Here is a 17,358-nt window from a genome sequence, read left to right on the forward strand (position 1 = left end):
AGTGGTTTGGCTTTTGTCATACACACGAGTGTTTCTCCGGCATCAGATGAGCTGGTGCAGGACGGGGCGAGGTGGGGGCTTTTCCGAGGGGGGGGCAGGACAAGAAAAACAGGCAGAAGAAGGAAAGGTGCAGGCTACATTTTGGGCTACAACCAGTCGTTTCCTCGCCTGCTTTGAGTCCCGTCTCCTGCGTCTGTCCTTCATTTTTTTTTTCTTCTGATTCTTCGCGCCTTGATTGCTCTCCTTTTGATTTCCCCCCAGAACGACGACGGCCCCGACGTCCGTGCGGGATCAGGAGACATTCTGTTAGTCCACGCGACAGAAACGGACCGCAAAGGTACGGCACAGAGCGTCAACGGGCAACTTCTGCTCCCACGACAGACAGGTTTTTAGTTCTGTAGTTTGACTGATGTGTTTTCATTTTGTGATCTCATCTGAGCAGCATTCTAAACAGCCTCGGCGTCTCTGAGGTTCACTTATTGGCGATGTGTCACTATGTGTGTCTGGTTTGCAGCCTTCACATCATAAGCTGTCTTTTCAGCTGGAGCTGTTTAATTGGGATCTCTGGCTGAACTTCAATTGAAATATGTCCTTTTTTTTTTCTTTTTCTTCTGTTCTTTCTCGACAGATCTCGTTTTGTACTGTGAAGCCTTTCTGACGACGTATAGGACTTTTATAACCCCAGAGGACCTCATTAAGAAGCTACACTACAGATATCTTTTTCAAACGTCAGAGTGTAAATCGCTGTTTAGTTTGATGAAAGCGGTTTTTCTCTTTTTTTTTTACTGAGGAAAGACATATTTGCTCCACTTCAGTTCCTTCAGTCACAAACAAGGCAAAGATGAGACCTCCAGTGCTGCTGCCATCCCCAAAAGGCAAAATAATTATGAAATTGATTTGAAGAACCACCAAGAGCGAAATCTGGCCTCATCACTCGGAGCCTCATTCACGTGAAAGTGTTCCCGTGTCGTGCATTCCACACACGGCACCGTTTCCTTTTGCTCCTTGACCACTGAGCACATACACCAGGTTCTGCCACAGTCCGGACACCTTCAAGAAGCGGGTCAGCAAGAACACTTTCTTTGTGCTGGTTCGTGTGGTGGATGAGCTGTGGTGAGTAGAAGACCTCCTCAGGAACTCCCAGTGAATTCATCTTCTATAATATATAGAAACATGGCTTTTAGCGTCTCTTTTAAACGGCACCGTGTTTGCCATTATTTTGGTTTCTTGAAAAAACACTTTGTGCTCCGCGCCGCAGCCTGGTGGAGCTGACGGAGGACATCTTGAAACAGCTGATGGACCTGGTCTTCACGCTGGTGTGCAACGGCGAGCTCAGCTTGGCCCGCGTGCTCCGCAAGAACATCCTGGATAAGGTGGAGCAGCGGAAGCTGCTGCGCTACACCAACTCGCTCAAGCCGCTCGCCGCCCGAGGGGTCTCCGCAAGGTACACCGGGGGGGTCAAGGGTCAACTTTTCTCTTATTGCACCTGTCATGCAGTGAGGCATTCATTAGAGCCCCAATACGTTCTCAATTCAGAACTCTGGATAACCTTTTAAAGTTTGACTTAAAATATGGGTAGGTGTGTTTTTTTTTTTTTTATAACTCGGACCAGACTTTCTGTAAAACCATTTGAACTGCACCAAAAGGAATGGGTGTAAAAGACGTCCCGTAACAGCCGCCGTGTCCCTACAGGCCCGGCACGCTCCACGACTTCCGCAGTCACGAGATCGCCGATCAGCTCACTCTCCTCGACGCCGAACTCTTCTACAAGATCGAGGTACAGTGGCCCCCTCGTCGGCCCGCTGGAAATGCGTCGGGGGTTTTGAGTCCGACGTGAACTCTGTCCTGTACCCCCCCCCCCCCCCCTCAGATTCCCGAGGTGCTGCTCTGGGCCAAGGAGCAGAATGAGGAGAAGAGTCCCAACCTGACTCAGTTCACGGAGCACTTTAACAACATGAGCTATTGGTGAGACCTGCTGACACATCTGGCCGCCCTCCCTCTTAGCCCCACCCTCCGTCCTTAGCCCCACCCTGTTTGTGTCTCTTTGCCCCCGCAGGGTCCGCTCGTTGATAATTCAGCAGGAGAAAGCTCAGGACCGAGAGAAGCTGCTTCTCAAGTTCATAAAGATAATGAAGGTAAGCCACCGTGGACTTACAAACCCTTTTCGTCTCGTTTAATATTCCTGGTTTTAATGCTGCGATCTTGTGTTTCAGCACTTAAGAAAGTTGAATAATTTCAACTCCTACCTAGCGATTCTGTCCGCTCTGGACTCGGCCCCCATCCGGAGATTGGAGTGGCAGAAGCAGACTTCAGAGGTGAGGGGGATGCTGACGTCACCGTTCGTCATCCAAGCAGCATGCACACGTCTACGCTCGCAGATTACTGTGTTATGACTCACGCCACACCTTCACTCTTTTCTCAGGGACTGGAGGAATATTGCACGTTGATTGACAGCTCCTCGTCCTTCAGAGCGTACCGAGCGGCTCTGGCTGAGGTGGAGCCGCCGTGCATCCCCTACCTGTAAGCGAATGACTGTTCAAACTCCTGATGTTTTTTTTTTTTTTTTTTTGAGCCGAGAGCCACACCTTGACCCGACTCGTCGTTCTTTTAGGGGTCTCATTCTGCAGGACTTGACCTTCGTCCACCTGGGGAACCCCGACCTCATCGACGGGAAGGTCAACTTCTCCAAACGCTGGCAGCAGTTCAACATTCTGGACAGCATGCGGCGCTTCCAGCAAGTGTAAGTCCGCCGGGTGGAAACGTCATTTAGGAAGCTCTTACCTCCATCTGATGCTGTCTGTTCTCCCACTGATGATTCCTCCACCTCTCCTCACGGCAGGCACTACGAGCTGAAGCGCAACGAGGACATTGTCTGTTTCTTCAACGACTTCAGCGACCACCTGGCGGAGGAGGCCCTGTGGGAGCTGTCGCTAAAGATCAAGCCCAGGAACATCACCAGGCGCAAGACGGACCGCGAGGAGAAGACCTAGGCGGGGGGCCGGCCCTCCGACACTGACCTCCAACTGTGCTTCATGACACTAACTCCACTTTACTACAAACTGAGCGAAGGACGAATGGCAGCGATCCGCTGGAGCTAATGGAAGACTCTTTTGGGGGGGGGGGGGGGGCGCAGCAATCACCACAGAGCGGACGTAACCAAAGGCCCACTCCCATGGCTCTCTGTTCCAGAGTGGAGCTGCGTGCGTGTGAGGGATATTGAGCTGAATGGTCCATTACTTTCAAAGTTGTTCCTCTTTTCTTTTTCTTTCTTTTACGTATGTGCCATTTGTTGGTCGTCTTCGCCCGGACTCACGACGGCAGAACCACAGGAGAGGGAAGTCAACGCGCAGGCTGCAGACCTGCCTGGGAGGGGGAGGGGAAAGGGGGGGGGGGGGGGGGGGGCGCATTTGGACTCTGATGAGAGGATGACCCTTAGAGACTGGAACCGATTTGTGTAAGAATCATGTATGGTTATGAAATGTATTATATACAGTGCTCCTTTTGTTCTTAAAAAGGATGTTTATGCTTACGAGAAGAGCTTAGCTTCTCCCAAGTGCCATACGAGTGTTTGTGTGTGTGTGTGTGTGTGTGCACTAAAAAAAAAAAAAGCAACACAAAAAGATAACTTACTAAAGATGCTGTGATCTATGTATGTCATTCTGAATAATTGTGTGCCGTGTAGAGAACCATCAGGCAATCATGTCGCTGTGTGAAAGTGTTTGTGTGACTGAGGTCCTCGGGGGACTTGTGTTTGTGTCATTCCCAAATGTGCTGTAGTAAATCATTGATTCCCTCTTGGGATAGTGGTAAAAAAACCAACACATCACACTGTGCTCTCCAACTCCAATAAAACAAACAGCTCTGTTTCTACACTCGGTTGGTCGGACGCTTCGTTCCCACGGTCAAAACTCAAGGAAGACTTCACACTTTTCCATTTATTGTTGAACGGAGTTGTCCGTGGGAAATGAACACCTAAAAGGAAGCACTAATCAACAAGTGTGACACCACAAAGCCACCGGGCCTAACTTTACATTTAAATAAGTTAAAACAAAGCAGCAAAGATAAAAGGTGTATGCAATTCCTATTAAAGGAAACAAGCATGTATACATGAGGATAAAGTGCAAAAGCATAACAGATCAAGCAGTTAAAGAACGCTCCCTGCCTTCGATATCCTCTCTGTACAGCTCATGTGACCATTTAAAGCGTCAAACGCCATCTTGGAAGACTTACATGTGACAAGCTGAAATCGGTAATGCACCAATAAATACACTGAAATCATGAAGAGTATTGGTGCAATGGACAGCAGGTGAGTGGTACAGAACCCCCCCCCCCCCTGCGATTCGGCACACATGGATTAATTAGTTGACCAACGCAATGTGAAATTCACTCAACAGCTTAATCTGTCAAATATGTAACAGCATTCACGTGTTTTGGGGCGACAATCTTTCATTGTAAACCAATGTGTTTTAGTTTCATTTCATTTTGACTGAGTACCAGCCGAAGGTAAATATAATTATATATATATATGTATATTTATAAAATCTCATTAATGTAATTCTGGTAAGAAACTCAAATCCAGTTGTATGAAGGAGGTTTTGACCACATCATAAAATTGTATTAGATATAAATTCGGACAAGTTGACAACAAGGATTTTATAATTAAATCTAATGACAATATTTATTTTAATCCACAAAAAAAAAAAACTTGTAATCGTAATTTGTATTTAAGGGAGAGTAAAACACCATGTTAATGGGTGATCGTGTAAAAGTAACCTTTTTTTTTAAGGGGAATTTTTGGACTGTCAAAAAGGTCGTTTGGAGCCTTGCAGACCAGCTGCTGAGATTTAAAACCATATGGATCAGAAATCATCGGCGGCAAGAAAAATTCTTGAAAAGGTACTAAATTGCCTTTTTTCTTTTTGTGCCGATAGCGTCCGAACCCCCAAGTTTTAAGGTCCGTTTCGCCACTAACGAAGAGTTTGCAGCGCTGAATGTTCGCACAGTGGGATTGTGGGTACTCAACAGGAAAAGAAAATAATAACCCCTCTGGCATCAGTTACCGACCCGTTCCAACGTAAATAACCCAACGCCCAGCTCGTATATTCAGTCTGGACTCGTCCGTCCGGCCGTGCATCGACAGTCTCAATGAGGCCGACAACTGGGCTCCAGCAGGATCCTCTTTCCTGAAGGGTTCTGCGAGTCGCCCGGCTCGGAAAAGGCCCGTTTGAACGGTCGCCCGTGGCCGTAGATGGACGCACGCCATTTGCACATGTCCCCATTCAGTATGTCTTGGATGTGCTGCACGATGAGGTTGATGGCCACTGGTGACAAAGAGTTTGTCAAGCTCTCTTCTTGGAAAAATTAACAGAAAAGCATCTAACTAAGGAGAAAAGAGAAAAAACTTACCCATATTGTCAACTCCCCTTGGAATTATGACATCGACATACTTCTTCGTCTGAGGGAGAACCAAATGACTTAAGATTTGTTTGCGGAGTGAGACACAGGAATCACAACATGTGATTAACATACTTACGGGCAAACAAAACTCTTCAAAAGCAGGCTTGACAAACGTCGTGTACTGCGTGAGAATCTGCTCCAGGTCTCTCCCTCTGGTCATGTCCCGCAGAACTACAGGAGAAGTCAGTTTTACGGTTTACACGCTGTGGCAGCACGCGGAATGATGCGTTTCAGGAGGGAGACGTCGATACCTCTGCGAGACAGCCGGACGTCAGAGTCCGTGTCCACAAAGAGCTTCATGTGGAACATATCACGCACTTTCTGGGGGTAGAAAACCAGGATCCCCTCGAAAAGGACCACGTCCGCAGGGTAAACTGTGATTCTGTCTTCCAACCTGGAAATATACGCGACAATTGTTTTTTGTTTTTTTTCTTCATTAGGGCTGAATCAATGTGAAATTCTTCCTTCCTACCTGGAATGACTGACAAAGTCATATGTTGGAACTTCGACCACCTTCGCCTCCACGATGTCTTTCAAAGTTTTGTACATTAACTCTGTGTCAAATGCCTCTGCAAGAAATTAACCAGACAGTCAAATATAAATGCAGCACATGTCAATACACTGTGTAAGAAGGCCGATGCAAATGATTAAAAAAAAAAATAATTAAAAAAAAGTCAGTCAACATGTCAGTGCGACCCTTTTGAGCCCCCACCTGGGTGATCAAAGTTGTACTGGCCCTTCAGCGCCTTGGCCTTTTGCTCCGGGGTCAGGACTCGGTAGAAGCTGTCCTGGCTGACAATCGCCACCTTCCTCTGCCGGTGGTCCACCTTGTTTTGGCCCAGAAGCTCCATGATTTTGGCGCAAACTGTTGACTGTGGCAAAAAAAAACCAACAACAACCTTATACTCAGTCATTGGTACTATCCATAGCTAATCGTAGTATTTAAATTTACTATGTTACACAAGAGAGGACAAAATGAAATGCCTTTTGTGGAAGTAATCAGCGTGGCGCTGCTATCTGCGACCTTTTCGATTTTTGTTTGGTGTTCATCAGCTGACTCGCAGTCAGATATGGAGCGAGTACTCGTCAGCCGCTAGTTAGCTGTATGAACCCGTTTGCTGCTAAAAGGTCATACTCCGTTGTTGGTAAAGATAGAAAATATCAGCAGAGGAGAATAATTGCTTGAATATTGCAATGTCTTAACGAATAAATGTTAACTGGGCGAAGGGGCGTGCCTGCTAGCATTGAGGAATGCTACTCGTTGTCGCAGCAAGCAAGCTAAACTAAGCTAAGCTAACCGGAATGCTAAAACTACCCCGGATGCTAATCCCCCTCCGCCTGGGAGAGCTGGTGGCTGAGAAGCCGGACTGACCTTGCCGCTGGCGGTCCCTCCGCTGACCCCGATCAGGAAAGGGTGGTGCCGCGGCCTGTCCGCCTCGTCTGGGGCTGCGGATGCGTCCATCGCAGTCCAACGGGTTCAGCGACACTGCGGATGTGCGCAGAGCTCCGGCCGAGTGCTCGCTATGTTGCCTCAAAGCAATAACAACGCTCTGTTCTCGCGAGAAGTCACGCTCTCTCGACCCACACCGTCAACACGGCAGTTTAAAGGGGAACCCAAACTTAAATGTTTACGCGTTCTATGTCGAAGCACGTACGTTTATTATCGAATGTTAGGGTTTGAAATGCATATCTGCCTTTTACTGTCAGTTTGCTAAGCTTATAGTTATGTCCCCGGATACAAGATGCATGTCACACAATAATCTTTTCCTTTCCTCCGAAACCATAGCAACAAATCCAATAATAAAACATTTTGCATTTATTATATAGTAAGATATAAACAGCTTACACAAACACAGTGTAAATGAGGCATTATTTTTTTTCTGGGTCTGATTTCTCTGTGTTTTCAATATGTTGAGAGTTGTCTTTCATAGATTCTTCCATTATCTCGAAAGCAGCACTTCCTTCAATCCTCTTCACTGTCTCTCCTTTGGCAGCGAGGATCTCCTCAATGTTTCTAGAGTGTAAGTCAACACAGCACAAATTATTCACATTCAAATATTCTAGAAAACAATCATTGGTAAATCCAAATATCACAATTTCTATAGTGCATGTTGAGCCGATGGCTTCTCTAGACATGCTTAAAGAGTTGCAGAGGTGTCGTTTGTCCATGTGACCGGTATTTAGTGATTTAAATTAAGCTGGAATCTTCCTAGTTCCTAAATGAATGCTTGATCTACTGTACGTCTCACCTGAGCTGAGCTAAGATCATATTTTACTTCATGTTGCTTAAATGTTCCAAACAATCACCATTATATTATTAGTACACCAGATTGCATTCACAATTTTTTCCAACAGTTCAATGTCCCACATGGTACATATCTGTGACCCATTCTAAACCGACCAAATCGGTTCAGTTGTGAATGTTATGAATCAATGTCATATTCGGGTTTATTATCAGTCCAACACCAACCTCTTCCCTTCCAGATCGGAGAACCAGCTGAGGTTATCTGCAATGATGTGGTGTTTCTCACATCCCGGACAGGTCACTATCACGACACCTTTGTGATAGGCCTGCTTGGAAATCTTCTGAGTCGTCCTGGTAGAACAAACCTGCAAAAGTGTTACAGCATATCCAGTATATGATTCAGAAACACGTCACAACAACAACACAGAATTCCGATTAGAAGATTCAAAAGCAACGCCCCGACGTGTACTGGTACCTTGCACGTGTACACGAGTTGATAATGCGTCGCCTGGATCTTTCCAATAGCGTCACCTCCGTTACTCGGTGAGGTTGAGAGTATTCTAGAACCGCCGCGGCGTGCTTCACGCCTGTCAGCGGGTAACAAAACGCGCCGGTCCCGAGAGGAGGGGAAGCCCGACCTCACTGCGGCAGACGGCGGTCCCGGAGGACGACAGTTTAGCGCAGCACCGGACGAGAGACCGGAACCAGCGGAACCAGCGTGAAAAGACCGGAACGAGCGGCCCACAGTCAGCGTGGTGCCCGGGGAAGAACCCGCCGTACGAACGATGGCAAGGCACTTATGTAAAATAAACATGACGGCTGTTTGTTATGCTACTACAACGCCACTGTTCCAAGCGCATCAACGAGCACCTCGGCGTGGACTGATGACGTCAAGAGAAGTTGTAATTTCAAAATAAACTATAATAAACAAATTGAAAAGTAAATCACAAAAATGTAGCATTAAACATACCAAACAACGGTCTCGCAGCTCTCTTTGAAAAATTAGGTTTTATATTTACTTTTTATTATTAAAATGTGTGCATGTATTATTTTTCAATATTCATGTACCTGTTCTCAAGAACTGTAATTTGGTTGCCTACAAATTCGAGGTAATAACAAGTAGGCTAATCCGATTCAACTACATGTTCTACTGTTCTCTTCTCAACCATCAGACTGTATTTTGAAAAAACAACAACATATGGCTGACATCTCCTTGTGCCTCTGTGGTGAGTCCGCCTGCAGTTTTAGATGTAATAATCCTCTGCTACTGATTGTAATAAAGCAATGTCAAGATGACGCATATTAGTTATTAGAATATTCTATATTGGTATAAGAGTGGGAATAGAGCCACTCTGTAAAATTGATACCTTTAAGTATTGTATACTTCTGTAATTCTCATGAAGTCACATTTTAAATTCAAGATTTGAGTAACATTATTTTCAGACTAGGTTTCTATGTACTTTTTCTTACAAATCAATAGGGGATCTGAGCAACGTGGCCTAAAATTCTTTGAAACAAGGAAAACAAACCACACATTGCCACAATAGGAGAAAAAAACATACAATGAAAAGCACATAAAAAAGGGACGATCATACAAATTATGTCAAATCTTTCATTTAATTTAATTCTATAAAATAAACACACTTTGCCCTCCCACCACCGTGCTTTTATTTTGACGGCGGCTCTTTTTTGAGTACTTCCGCCCGTCTCGTCCATCGTCCAATAGCAGTTGCCCTCGTGACGGCCGACGCAGCCCACTCGGTTCATTTGTCCTAGTTGCTTTTCTCCACCGTCACCGTACGGGGCCTCGGCCCGGTGTCCTACCGGCCACAGCTGCGAGAGAGCCGTGACAGAAATGTGTCGCCCGCGTGCGCCGCAACCGAGAAACATCACCTTTACTAAAACAGGTGGGCTTGTTTTAAAAAAAAAATTTTTTTTGTTAAATCATTTTTCTGAAGTGTTTTTTTAAGCGGGCTTCGATAGCCGCGGGGGGGTCACCGGGGGATTCCTCCTCCTCCTCCGCCGCCGCAGCGGGCGAACCGGACCTCGGCGTGTGACACACCGTTTCCCGGTCGCCTCGCGTGCTGTGTGTCGTTGTGGGGGACGGTCGGTGCATGTCAGATTGCGTTACAGTCGCCCTCCTAAATCCCACAGGATCAGCCGATGAATTATTATCCATCGTATCGTTAACGATTCTGTTCGAAAGCCGGAAAGGTAACGTGGACCCAAAATCATTATTCTTTCTCATCGACAATGGATCTAACGCAAAACTACGATCAATATCTCCAACAGTCGCAGTTGTCTGATCTGTAACGTTTTCATTGCTAATTCAGGCATTTGTTTTGTGACCTAATCTTTCCTCCTTGTGTTTGATCTTGGATCGAATACTACAGGTGCTATAATATATAGTTTCTATGTAATATGCATGCAAAAGCCATTATATGGCCGCTTGTTGAAGAAGCTTTTTGGTGAGCCAGAACCAGTTACACCTGGTTCTACACTCTCTGGTGTTACAGACCCAACATGCCAGATAAGTGCAGAAATATCCCATGTTTTGTTATTGTCATGAATCGCTTTATTTTTCATTTATATTTACTGTGAACATTTAACATCATGACATCAAATGACAACACGTGTCGTTACGAAATTCAGATTTCCGACTATTTTTGTGCCACAGCAATCCCTGACCTCGTGTTCGCTCCTTCAAAGTTGATCTCATGGGTAACATTTAAAAAATGTTTTCGCTTCATCAAAACTGCTTCTCATAACTTTTTTTTTTTTTTTGAGTTTACAGACTAATACGTTGATCATATAGTTTTCAGAAAGCCATGTTCTGAGACTCTTGTGAAGCATTGCTCGCATGCTGTGGACATCTCTGGCATCCAGATGGCATGAACTTATCCTCCTAAATGTGCCCCACCCTTGAAAAGAGTTCCACTCAGCCATGCTGCATCGTAAAATGAAGAAGTCGGTGTGGGCCTGATGTCGGGGGACTTTGAAGGTCCGTGTGTGTGTGTGTGTGTCTTCTGCAGATGGAATCATGACAGAACAAACAGAAGACAAAAAGTGCATATCATCTAATGGAATGTAATAAAACTCCAAGCCGGCAATTAGAGAACGTTGGCTTCCATCAATATTTCCATCTAGCTGTCTATTTCTTTTCCAACCCATTTCTTTTCTTACGGGTTGCAAAGGGAGGGGGGGGGGGGGGGGGCTGGAACCCATCCCAGAAAGGCTTGTGTGGGTTCATGTGTTTACCGTAAACGGGCCGCCAATCTACGCAAGGATTTACACACAGAGACCAGCAAGGCTAACGGTTATTTTAGGCGCTGGATGGAGACCACCACCGGAGTCCAGGCTTCTCTTTTTTTTCTTTTCTTTTTTTTCCTCATTTCCAATTTCTCAGTTCGGCTTCGTTTCCTTTTCAGAGAGATCTTTTGTTCCTCTCTCTAACGTTGTGGGACGGTAGCTCGAGTCGACAGACTCTTTGTGTCCCACCCCCACCCGAGCCGGGTGCCAGAGCCTCGTCTTTTCAGGCCTTTTCAGGGAAACAAAACTTAAGGTATGGTGGTTATGGTTAAGGTAGTGATTAAATCCAGACATCGTATTCCCCTGGTGGTGGTTTGGGGGGGGGGGGGGGGGGGGCGCCAGATATCCCTCGGTTGAATTAAAATCAGTCCGTGACACTTTGTTTCCTGGAAGTCTGCGAATCTCTCCTTACAGTTGACTTAATCTTATCAGTGGCGTCACAGTAACGGGCCTCCGCCTGCGGCTCCAGGTGGCCCTCTGGACTCGGCGCCGCGCCGCGAATCCTTAACCGGAGAGCGTGCACTTTGCTTGGATGTCAAAGGTTGCTTCCTCATTTAAAAAAAATTTTTTTTTAATACCACGCACAAGGTGTTGATGGTGTTCCTGTGCGTACGCCGTGCTGTCTGAGGTGAAGCAAAGCAGCAGCAGCAGCGGCGTCACAGAGGAGGCCCACAGCGACTGTACTGCCGTTCTGGTTTGAGCTGGATGAAACAAAGCTATCCTCTTTCATCCGTGTCCCCGTCAGTAAGGGGAGAGTTGAGCTCACGGGGAGGCACATTTTGGAGAGTTGATTATTTTTTCACTGAGCTTAGAAACCAATATAGGTAAAGAAATGCTTGGATTGCTGTATTTCTTGCAGCATCATGTCTTGTGTGAGGAAGTGGCCCAGTTGAGGTTGGATTTTAGTATCACTTCCATTTAGACGAGATTGCTGATCATTCCCATTTTGTGTGGGTTTTTTTTATTTTTCTTTCCAAAAAGCCATTGGTGATTTGCACCCAGAGCGGATATCTGAACGGATGAATTCGAGTCCGTCGTCCTCAGACGAAGCCGCTGCCACGTGTCGGCGCGCGTTCCGAGTGCGTTTGGTGCCGACGCGTCCCTGCGCCTCGGGAGATGAATTATGAAACGCGCTTGAACACGAGTGAACTGTGCAAGGACCTGCGTATATTCTACATCCAGCCTGCTCTGCAGTCTCTGAACCGCAAGAGCGTGATCTGTTCTCGCAGCGCTTCCCCCCCCCCCCCCCCGCCCCAAAAAACATCGTATTGTGTTTTCTCTCTTCTTCTAGATCAACCATCATGATTCCCATCACAGAGCTCCGGTACTTCGCCGACTGCCAGCCGGCGTACCGCATCCTGAAGCCGTGGTGGGACGTTTTCACCGACTACATCTCCGTCATCATGCTGATGATCGCCGTGTTCGGCGGCACGCTGCAGGTCACGCAGGACAAGATGATCTGCCTGCCTTGCAAGTGGGTGGTGAACAAGTCCTGCGAGACCATGCCCGCGTTCCCCAACGCGAGCGCCGCCTACCCGCCGGAGCCCCAGGGCATCAAGTACGACCTCGACCGCCACCAGTACAACTACGTCGACGCCGTGTGCTACGAGAACAAGCTGCACTGGTTCGCCAAGTATTTCCCCTACCTGGTGCTGCTCCACACGCTCATCTTCCTGGCCTGCAGCAACTTCTGGTTCAAGTTCCCCCGCACGAGCTCCAAGCTGGAGCACTTTGTCTCCATCCTCCTCAAGTGCTTCGACTCGCCGTGGACCACCAGGGCCCTGTCCGAGACGGTGGTGGAGGAGAGCGACCCCAAGCCCCCCGGGAAGACCAACGGCTCGACGGACAAGAAGGCGTCGGGCGTGAGCGAGGACGTGGAGGCCAGCCTGCCCATGCTCCAGCGGACAAAGTCCAGGATCGAGCAGGGCATCATCGACCGCTCGGAGACCGGCGTCCTGGACAAGAAGGAAGGGGAGCAGGCCAAGGCCCTGTTTGAGAAGGTGAAGAAGTTCCGGATCCACGTGGAGGAGGGCGACATCGTGTACCGCCTCTACATACGGCAGACCATCATCAAGGTCATCAAGTTCGTGCTGATCATCAGCTACACCGCCTACTACGTGCGCTACATCCGCTTCAGCGTGGTGTGCACGGTGAACATTCAGAAGCTCACCGGGTACAGCACCTTCTACTGCGCCCACCCGCTCGCCACGCTCTTCAAGATCCTGGCCTGTTTCTACATCAGCTTGGTGGGGGTCTACGGGCTCATCTGCATGTACACGCTGTGCTGGATGGTCAGCCGCTCCCTCAAGCGCTACTCCTTCGAGGCCATCCGCGAGGAGAGCAGCTACAGCGACATCCCCGACCTGAAGAACGACTTCGCCTTCATGCTGCACATGATCGACCAGTACGACCCGCTGTACTCCAAGCGCTTCGCCGTGTTCCTCTCCGAGGTGAGCGAGAACAAGCTGAGGCAGCTGAACCTGAACAACGAGTGGACGCTGGAGAAGCTGCGGCAGCGCATCACCAAGAACTCCCAGGAGAAGCTGGAGCTGCACCTGTTCATGCTCAGCGGCATCCCGGACACGGTGTTCGACCTGGTGGAGCTGGAGGTGCTCAAGCTGGAGCTCATCCCCGACGTGACCGTCCCGCCGATCATCGCCCAGCTCTCCAGCCTGAGGGAGATGTGGCTGTACCACACGCCGGCGAAGATCGAGGCGCCGGCTCTGGCCTTCCTCCGGGAGAACCTGAAGTCCCTTCACATCAAGTTCACGGACATCAAGGAGATCCCGCTGTGGATCTACAGCCTGAAGAACCTGAGCGAGCTGCACCTCACCGGGAACCTGAGCGCCGAGAACAACCGATACATCGTCATCGACGGCCTCCGGGAGCTCAAGAGGCTCAAAGTGCTGCGCCTGAAGAGCAACCTCACCAAGCTGCCGCAGGTGGTGACGGACGTGGGCGTGCACCTCCAGAAGCTCTCCGTCAATAACGAGGGCACCAAGCTGATGGTGCTCAACAGCCTGAAGAAGATGGTCAACCTGACGGAGCTGGAGCTGGTCCGCTGCGACCTGGAGCGTATCCCCCACTCCATCTTCAGCCTGCACAACCTGCAGGAGATCGACCTGAAGGACAACAACCTGAAGACCATCGAGGAGATCATCAGCTTCCAGCACCTGCACCGGCTGGTGTGCCTGAAGCTGTGGTACAACCAGATCGCCTACATCCCCATTCAGATCGGCACGCTCACCCACATGGAGCGGCTGTACCTGAACAGGAACAAGATTGAGAAGATCCCCAGTCAGCTCTTCTTCTGCCGCAAGCTGCGCTTCTTGGACCTGAGTCACAACAACCTGACGAGCATCCACGCCGACGTCGGCTTCCTCCAGAACCTGCAGTACTTCGCCGTGACTGCGAACCGGGTGAGAACCTCCCGTTTGTGTGTGTGTGTGTGTGTGAGAGATTTGACCTTTTCTTTAATGTACCATATGTGCATCGTTTAGGTTCCCTCTTCCCCCTCCAAACCCGGGTTTCTCTCTGACAAGAACCCGAGTCGGACTAGTCGACTTCCCGAGAAGTAAACCTCTCACTTTGAACGTGAGCCCTCGGCGGCTTCGTTTTAGGACGTTGTTTGATAGATAATTAGCCTGAACGAGGGCTGTGCCAGATGGCCTCCTGTCATGGCCGGGTTAGTCAGTTTGGCTTTGGGGGCAAAGTGGAACATTTCCGCCCCAAACAAAATGTTGTTTATGTTACTCCCGATGTAGCAACCTTACAATGTGATATTCTCTCCTGAAAAGGCTGTTTTTCATTGAGCACCATGTGTTTTTCAGTAAAGGATGCTATTACTGCCCTTTTTTTTTTTTTTTTACTGTGCTCACTCTTGTGGTTGTTCTCTTGTAGCCGGTTCCAGCGGGTTTGTGTGCAGCTGGAAATAGCTTAATTAAACTGAGGCTCCCTGCTGCCTGAATCACACGTTAACAATTCAAGTGATTTATGTAATACTGTGATTGTGTCTCTGGCCATCAATGAATAGAACTTGTCACGAGACAAACGTGGAGTTGTAAAAAGAACACAAAAACCCCTTTTTTGAATCCCTTTTTTCTACATTTTCTTTTTACTTGATCTTCGTCTTGATGCTCTTTTAACTCATTTTCTCTCATATTCTGTCTCCCCCTTGAACCTCAGATCGAGACGTTGCCCCCGGAGCTCTTCAAGTGCAAGAAGCTGCGCACTCTGAACCTGGGGAACAACTGCCTGCGGACGCTGCCGTCGCGCTTCGGGGAGCTGACGGCGCTGACCCAGCTGGAGCTCCGGGGGAACCGCCTGGAGTGTCTCCCCGTGGAGCTCGGCGAGTGCCGCCTGCTGAAGAGGAGCAGCCTGGTGGTGGAGGAGGACCTGTTCAACACGCTGCCGCCGGAGGTCAAAGAGCAGCTGTGGAGGGCCGACAAGGAGCAGGCCTGAGCCGGGACCTCGCCCTGCGGCGCGGGGCGCGGGCGTGGGGGGGGTTGGGGGGGTCGTCACGTCAAAAGCAAAAAGGACCGGTCGGCTTTCAAGGAACTCCAGGGATCAAAGGAATGTGGCTTATCCGTAATATCATCCTGGTGTATGAGATACAGCAGCTGCGTGGGCGCAAGAAGCCGATGTGGAATACGCTCACACACACACACACACACACGCACACACGAGAGCTGAATGTACAAAGGAAGCTGCTGTTCAACCTCTGGCCTTTGGGACATTATCACAATGCCGTTTTGTTGTTGCGCCCTCAGAACGTCTTCAGATCTCTGACTAGATTCGTTCTAGTGAGTTTTGTGGCGTGAAAGACGGGGGCCCCCTGTTGTTTTCTTCGAGGCTCTTTTTTACGAGAACAACGCGACTCTGATGAGGATCGTCGAAGTGCACGAAAGTTTGTAACGGCGCCCCGTGAGGAGCCCGCTCTCCTGGCTCAATGGGAGCTGCAGTGGAGAAATGCACCATTTTTACGGCTTTTTTTTTTTTTTTTTAAACGCTTTGCGTCGCTGACCATCATGTATTTTTTAGTCTTTACCTTTATTACTGGTGTGTCTTATTAAGTCTGTGTGATGTGCTTTGGATCAGGTTTGGCCTGTTGAAACTTCAAGGTACATCATTTGGTACTTTTTTTTGTTTTTTGTTGTTTAAATGCTGCCATTTATTTGTTTGTATCAAGCTGCTTGTGCCGCGTAACACCAGGACAGCGTTTCCGTCCCTCCCTTAAAGCCACGGGGTCCAGTAGCCAATCAGTAAGGAGATGTCTGTCAACCACTGGGATGACGGGAGTGCCCAGCTGTCATCAGTGTTCTGCAGAGTAAACTGGACACACGTCAGCTATTTTTTTTTCCCATTTTTTCAAAAATGTTTTTTCCCCCTTCACGAGCGAACCTGGGGGGGGGAGAAACCAACAGGAAATCGCAAAGTGCAGGAAACCGGTCCACATTCACGTTGCAAATGAGTGCAACGCGCCATGTCTGCTTGAAACGCTTTTCTTGTTAAGATTTAATAGCATCGTTTGGAGTTAACCCCCCCCTCCCCCCCTACCCTCCTACGTTCACTCCGGCCAGGCCTCTTGTTGCTAATAAGGCCTTATCTTTTACAAGCCGAAAGCCCTCGTAACGATCACAAACATCACGTTCATGACTCTTTTCCTTTTTTCATTTCCCCCGTGCGTCGTATAAAGTACTGCAGTAGTGCGCTTGTGTCCCACCGATCAGACGTACGGTACGCGGACGTATTGTCAGCAGCTGTGTCTTTTTTTTTTTTTTTTTTTAAAGGAAAGCTTCACTGTAAAAACACAATCGCACCTTTTGTTCGGCCCGGCTCAATCCAGAGGAAATTGCTCCTGTGAAAGAAGAGCCTTCAATCTTCAACGTGTTGACTAGCAACCCTGTTTTTAAAGATGGATGCAAAGGTCGCAGGAATGGAGGAGGAGGACGAGGAGGGAGGAGGAGGAGGAGGGGGGGGAGGAGGAGAGAAAGGGACAAAAGTGACACCAGAAAAACTCTCAGCTTCTCGGTTGGAGCATTAACTCTGGTTAGCGCGGCGTGTTAGCACTCGGGTTGCCAAGAAGCTGCCAAAACCAGTTTTTTTTACACACAAAAGTCTGAAGATCGTGAACTGTGTGATGCCAAACAATGAACACCAAATATACAGTGTGTGTGTGTGTGTGTGTGTAGTTCTTCTAGCTGCCTTGTTGCAGGACGACTCGTACGTCATTCCGGAGTAAACTCGATACAGTAACACGGTTGGCGCAGTGCGGTGCTGCTGACACTGATGATCTCGGTCCTGCAGTGTGCCTCATGTCAGTTATTGTGTCAGGTTTCGATGATCAC

At 48.5% G+C, this 17,358-nt stretch overlaps 4 protein-coding genes across 4 annotated transcripts in view; 2 read left to right on the forward strand and 2 right to left on the reverse strand.

The window, feature by feature from the left end:
• Positions 1-3,333, forward strand: part of rapgef1b (Rap guanine nucleotide exchange factor (GEF) 1b) — a 29,593-nt gene extending 26,260 nt beyond the window's left edge. Inside the window, 11 exon segments of the mRNA XM_037483996.2 lie at positions 262-337; positions 629-713; positions 1,021-1,113; positions 1,259-1,444; positions 1,693-1,777; positions 1,871-1,965; positions 2,057-2,135; positions 2,214-2,315; positions 2,423-2,520; positions 2,612-2,740; positions 2,840-3,333. Of these exon segments, the coding sequence (XP_037339893.2) occupies positions 262-337; positions 629-713; positions 1,021-1,113; positions 1,259-1,444; positions 1,693-1,777; positions 1,871-1,965; positions 2,057-2,135; positions 2,214-2,315; positions 2,423-2,520; positions 2,612-2,740; positions 2,840-2,990 (1,179 nt within the window). The 3' untranslated portion in view covers positions 2,991-3,333.
• Positions 3,334-3,917: 584 nt separating this feature from the next.
• Positions 3,918-7,058, reverse strand: uck1 (uridine-cytidine kinase 1). Its single transcript, XM_037484001.2, has 7 exons — positions 6,830-7,058; positions 6,170-6,329; positions 5,930-6,026; positions 5,709-5,851; positions 5,534-5,628; positions 5,407-5,455; positions 3,918-5,321 (listed from the first exon to the last, which is right to left on the reverse strand). The coding sequence occupies exons 1-7, from the start codon at positions 6,917-6,919 to the stop codon at positions 5,143-5,145; spliced, it is 813 nt and encodes a 270-aa protein (XP_037339898.1). The 5' UTR covers positions 6,920-7,058; the 3' UTR covers positions 3,918-5,142.
• A 65-nt stretch (positions 7,059-7,123) lies between these two features.
• dnlz (DNL-type zinc finger) lies at positions 7,124-8,582 on the reverse strand. Its single transcript, XM_037484002.2, has 3 exons — positions 8,178-8,582; positions 7,928-8,067; positions 7,124-7,471 (listed from the first exon to the last, which is right to left on the reverse strand). Exons 1-3 carry the CDS (start codon positions 8,514-8,516, stop codon positions 7,327-7,329), a joined length of 624 nt encoding a protein of 207 aa, XP_037339899.2. The 5' UTR covers positions 8,517-8,582; the 3' UTR covers positions 7,124-7,326.
• An 864-nt stretch (positions 8,583-9,446) lies between these two features.
• Positions 9,447-16,951, forward strand: lrrc8aa (leucine rich repeat containing 8 VRAC subunit Aa). Its single transcript, XM_037484968.2, has 3 exons — positions 9,447-9,609; positions 12,303-14,430; positions 15,197-16,951. The coding sequence occupies exons 2-3, from the start codon at positions 12,313-12,315 to the stop codon at positions 15,470-15,472; spliced, it is 2,394 nt and encodes a 797-aa protein (XP_037340865.2). The 5' UTR covers positions 9,447-9,609; positions 12,303-12,312; the 3' UTR covers positions 15,473-16,951.
• Positions 16,952-17,358: the final 407 nt, after the last annotated feature.

The sequence above is a fragment of the Pungitius pungitius genome, chromosome 18 (assembly GCF_949316345.1).
Source record: "Pungitius pungitius chromosome 18, fPunPun2.1, whole genome shotgun sequence".
NCBI classification, from domain to species: Eukaryota; Metazoa; Chordata; class Actinopteri; order Perciformes; family Gasterosteidae; genus Pungitius; species Pungitius pungitius.

Bases quoted from the DNA above. Each gene is read 5' to 3' on its own strand.
- uck1 (XM_037484001.2), bottom strand. From the start codon at position 6,919: ATGGACGCATCCGCAGCCCCAGACGAGGCGGACAGGCCGCGGCACCAC. The intron at 6,330-6,829 runs GTCAGTCCGGCT...TTTTTGCCACAG, and splicing joins GAGGGACCGCCAGCGGCAAG to TCAACAGTTTGCGCCAAAAT. The intron at 5,322-5,406 runs GTAAGTTTTTTC...CTTTGTCACCAG, and splicing joins AAGGGGAGTTGACAATATGG to TGGCCATCAACCTCATCGTG.
- dnlz (XM_037484002.2), bottom strand. From the start codon at position 8,516: ATGTTTATTTTACATAAGTGCCTTGCCATCGTTCGTACGGCGGGTTCT. The intron at 8,068-8,177 runs GTACCAGTACAC...ACACTTTTGCAG, and splicing joins AACTCGTGTACACGTGCAAG to GTTTGTTCTACCAGGACGAC. The intron at 7,472-7,927 runs GTTGGTGTTGGA...CTTACACTCTAG, and splicing joins TCCGATCTGGAAGGGAAGAG to AAACATTGAGGAGATCCTCG.
- lrrc8aa (XM_037484968.2), top strand. From the start codon at position 12,313: ATGATTCCCATCACAGAGCTCCGGTACTTCGCCGACTGCCAGCCGGCG. The intron at 14,431-15,196 runs GTGAGAACCTCC...CTTGAACCTCAG, and splicing joins TCGCCGTGACTGCGAACCGG to ATCGAGACGTTGCCCCCGGA.